General features: G+C 45.2%; 1 protein-coding gene across 1 annotated transcript; it reads left to right on the forward strand.

Moving 5' to 3' along the window:
• Positions 1-529: 529 nt before the first annotated feature.
• Positions 530-2,935, forward strand: PtA15_16A308 (uncharacterized protein; the record flags this gene model as incomplete). The annotated part of the gene is made up of 6 exons (XM_053163985.1): positions 530-707; positions 778-989; positions 1,073-1,348; positions 1,418-1,719; positions 1,978-2,809; positions 2,885-2,935. 6 exons carry the CDS (start codon positions 530-532, stop codon positions 2,933-2,935), a joined length of 1,851 nt encoding a protein of 616 aa, XP_053027955.1.
• Positions 2,936-3,703: the final 768 nt, after the last annotated feature.

Genomic DNA, 3,703 nt, shown 5'->3' on the forward strand with positions numbered 1-3,703 from the left:
TTTTGCGAGATTGGGCAAGTCCCTCCTTCGGAGGATCGCTTCGCGACAGCGCTCGAGCGCTTCCGGTCGAGGGACTTGGCCAAGTTCGAGTTTCCCTGAATGGTGGTTCACATTGAAATTGCAACAATTTGATTTCCCAGCTTGGCGAGAAGCTACAAAAAAAAAGTACCAATAAGGCACGAAGTTGGCTTGCGCTTGGTCCAGGTCGTATTAAGATCTTGGGAAAGCTTGCCCTGATGAGGCCAGCTAGCTTCTCTTTACCCGCCACTCCGGTTCATCTCATCTAAAAATCCAGCCATCTCTCGAAAGTCTTTATTTAAACGCTGTCCTCTTGCTCACAAGGCCATCCAAAGACTTATCCCAACCGCCGAAGTACTCACACCCCCCCTTAAAAATAATCAAAAATCTCCTTGGAGACGATACCGGACAAAACCTATCTTAAGCTATCTTATCACCATCTCTTTGCCCACGTTTATTCACAAACCATTCAAGAAATTTTCTCATCTTTCACTGCGGCACTGATAAGAATATGGCTCAACCTTATATCCCACCTAACACTCGGTTTGATGTTGTCAAATTCGAGGATCTATCAATCGAAACCACATGGACTAAGCTCGGAGAAGGCTCGTTTGGTTTTGTATATCGAGCGCAGTATCTTGGACTGCCGGTGGCCATAAAGGAGATCATCCCTCGGACGGACTATGATAGTATGTGGCTCATATTAAGCTGTTTTGATGCGATCTCCTGACTGAATCCCCGGTTGGTTTGGATTCTCAGTGGAAAAGTACTTTGCGAGGGAATGCAGGATATCAAGAGAGGCTCGCCATCCCAATATTGTGCAATACATCGGCCTCTGTCTTGCTCCACCATCAATCGAGAACAATCCAAATGAATACTCTGAAACTCAGCGGGAAGACGAATTTCTTTACGGGAAAAAGAAACCATGTAGGAATGTTAGGAAATCACGAGTACTGATCATCAGTGAATACGTCCGTGTCCTTTCGTCAAAACATACTAGCTGCCGATATCCATTTTCAGAAATTAAACATAAACTTATTCCTTGTGTAAACAGGTGCCTAAAGGAAATCTGCGCAACTATTTGGTTTCACGTTCGATTACGACGAAGGCTCAGCCTTTAACATGGAGATTACGGATATCGTTTGCAATCGACATCGCTCGAGCGGTGGCCTATTTGCACGAGAGAAAATGCTTGCACAGAGACTTGAAACTCGATAATTGCTTGTTGACTGAAAATTTCCGCGTCAAGTTATGTGATTTTGGATTAGCGCGATTTGAGGCCAAAACTCCCGAGGAAGTTAGACAGTTGAGCTTTTGTGGAACCGATGGCGTAAGCACACATTATTAACTTAACAATCGGATATAAATCACTAATGTTTCTCTTTCCCGACTTTATCAGTACATGTCGCCAGAAGTACTTCGCGGTGCCCCTTTTGACCTATCGACGGACGTTTACAGTCTAGGGATAATATTTTGCGAACTGATTTCAATGAAGCTGGCAGGAGCCTCGAGCAGTAGTAGCAGCATTTGCAATGAATCTGCATTCCTTCAACGAGCTCCGCCCAGATACTCAATCAAATCGTCGGATGTTACCTCGCTCCTAGAAACGCAAGAGGAAGGTTGTCCCAAAACGTTCATTGAACTCAGTCTTCGTTGCACCCAAGTGGATCGTCATCTACGCCCGACCCTCAAGGAAATCTTGTCCGCGTTGGATTCTATCGAACAGGTTATCATTCAGCAAGAGCATCAAAAGTTAGTCGGTGGTGGTGGCGGTGAAGCGCCTGCTCAACAAATCGCCATCCCTTCGGTGGGAAGTATGAAATTTGCCAAGTCGAACGTCAAGCCCGAAGGCAAATATAGCTTCAAGCGTATCCCGAGCTTCCACGGGCAGGTCATCATTCCCAAAACCGACATGATCACCCCACCCGCCCTCCATCCTGACCTTCAGCTGAAAATAAGTGGCCTGGAAGACAAGGACACTAATTCCATGATTGATTTCGGAATCAATTCCTTCTTTATTGATCCGCGTCTACTCCCTCTGATCAACATGAAGAAAGACATGGATGCTACATCTGATTTTTTTGGGTCTACCCTCAAGATGCCGGGTGCAGTGAGTGTGAGAAAGAGCTTCCCATCGGCCTTTTTGAACCCACCAGTCGAACCGATGGAAAACCTGGTCGCCATGCAAGATATATTAGCCCGCTCGGATGCGAAAAAATCAGCGCCTTCGGAATTCTCTCTCCCCGAAGCCGCTGTCGCATCGGGCGTCTCGGGATTGAATCTTTCTGAACTGGGTACCATTCCAACGATGACCACCAACAGCATCGAGACTTCCTCAACGACTGACTCTTTCAAGCTGGCCATGAGGGAGCTAACACAAGCATACGACAACAGCACGCAAGCTTCAACTTCGGAACTTGACAACGCAAAAGTTGACCTGAGTGGGTTTGTCTCTCTAGACAGTACCCCAACCAACACACATTTCTTGGAAAATGGATCAACGAAGGGAAGCACACTCACAATAGTACCCGACACATTCAAATTCAATCAGCCAAGTCACTCTGAATCCCAGCCGCAACTGCAGCCTGAGTCAAAAGGCGAGGGAAAGCCGTCCAACCCGCTACCGCATCGTTTTACAATATTCAAATCCCATTGGCTCGCTAACCTTCTCAACTTGAACCAGAAAGAACTGTCAAATCAAGAGGCGAAAACGGAAAAGTCGTGCGCGGCCTGTCATAAACCAATTGGCTCGAGGAAGACGTTCTTACGTTGTGATGACTGTGGGGAAAATGTAAGCAAATCCTGGTTCTTTTGCCACCACCTTACTTTGCGTCTTACTAAGCTGGTTTTGGTCTGTGAAATTCAGTGTCATAAAAAATGCAGCAACAGTCTTGAACTATCACATTGTAAACGGTGACAACAAAAAATCCAGTACCCTTTTCTTCCGCTTTACACCTACTCATCAACTAATACCTTTTTCAGGCTATCTCCTTTTTACTTTGCGCTGCTCGAGTCCTCTTTATATCCTAATTTACTACTTCCTACCTGGATTGGTGTATTATCGCTGATTTTTGATCATTTCTATTCAATCTCGTCTCTTTGTTTATGGATGTAGTAATCCATATCCTACAAATTACAATGCCACTTGGGCTTAATGTTAACCTTTTTGTTAATGATAATGATGGCACCAGTGATGATTTGTTGATGTTCTTCATTGGGTTGCATAAGTTTCTTGAGCCTCTGTTTGACCAGTGCGAGTTTTTCCCGTCCTGCAGACCAAGTCAGGACTGCCAATAAGCTACCATGCCAGCACCAGTCTCTAAAGTGACTCGGTGCCGATAGGTTTTTGGTAAAATGTAAAGTGTTATTATCACCTCCACGTTTGCTTGAGCGTGCACAGCCTCTCTGTCGAACGCACAAAGTGCGGGAGAGGCTTGTGTCTAAAACGTGCATGCTTGCGTGTCACGGTTGGGCTTCTGAGGTCCTTTTTTTTTGTAAAAATCCTGTTAAATACACACAACCACCCAGTGGATAATGAAGTTGGGCAGGGTGTGCCCAAAATGGGGGTCTTAATCCTGGCCATCAAGAAGGATCTTGAATTTTTCAAAAATTGTATGTGTAGGATTTTTTACAAGCCAATTTTAGTCCAGCATGACTTTGGTTTTTTTTTTTCTTCAAACCAAAC

Source organism: Puccinia triticina, chromosome 16A (assembly GCF_026914185.1).
Source record: "Puccinia triticina chromosome 16A, complete sequence".
Taxonomy (NCBI): Eukaryota; Fungi; Basidiomycota; class Pucciniomycetes; order Pucciniales; family Pucciniaceae; genus Puccinia; species Puccinia triticina.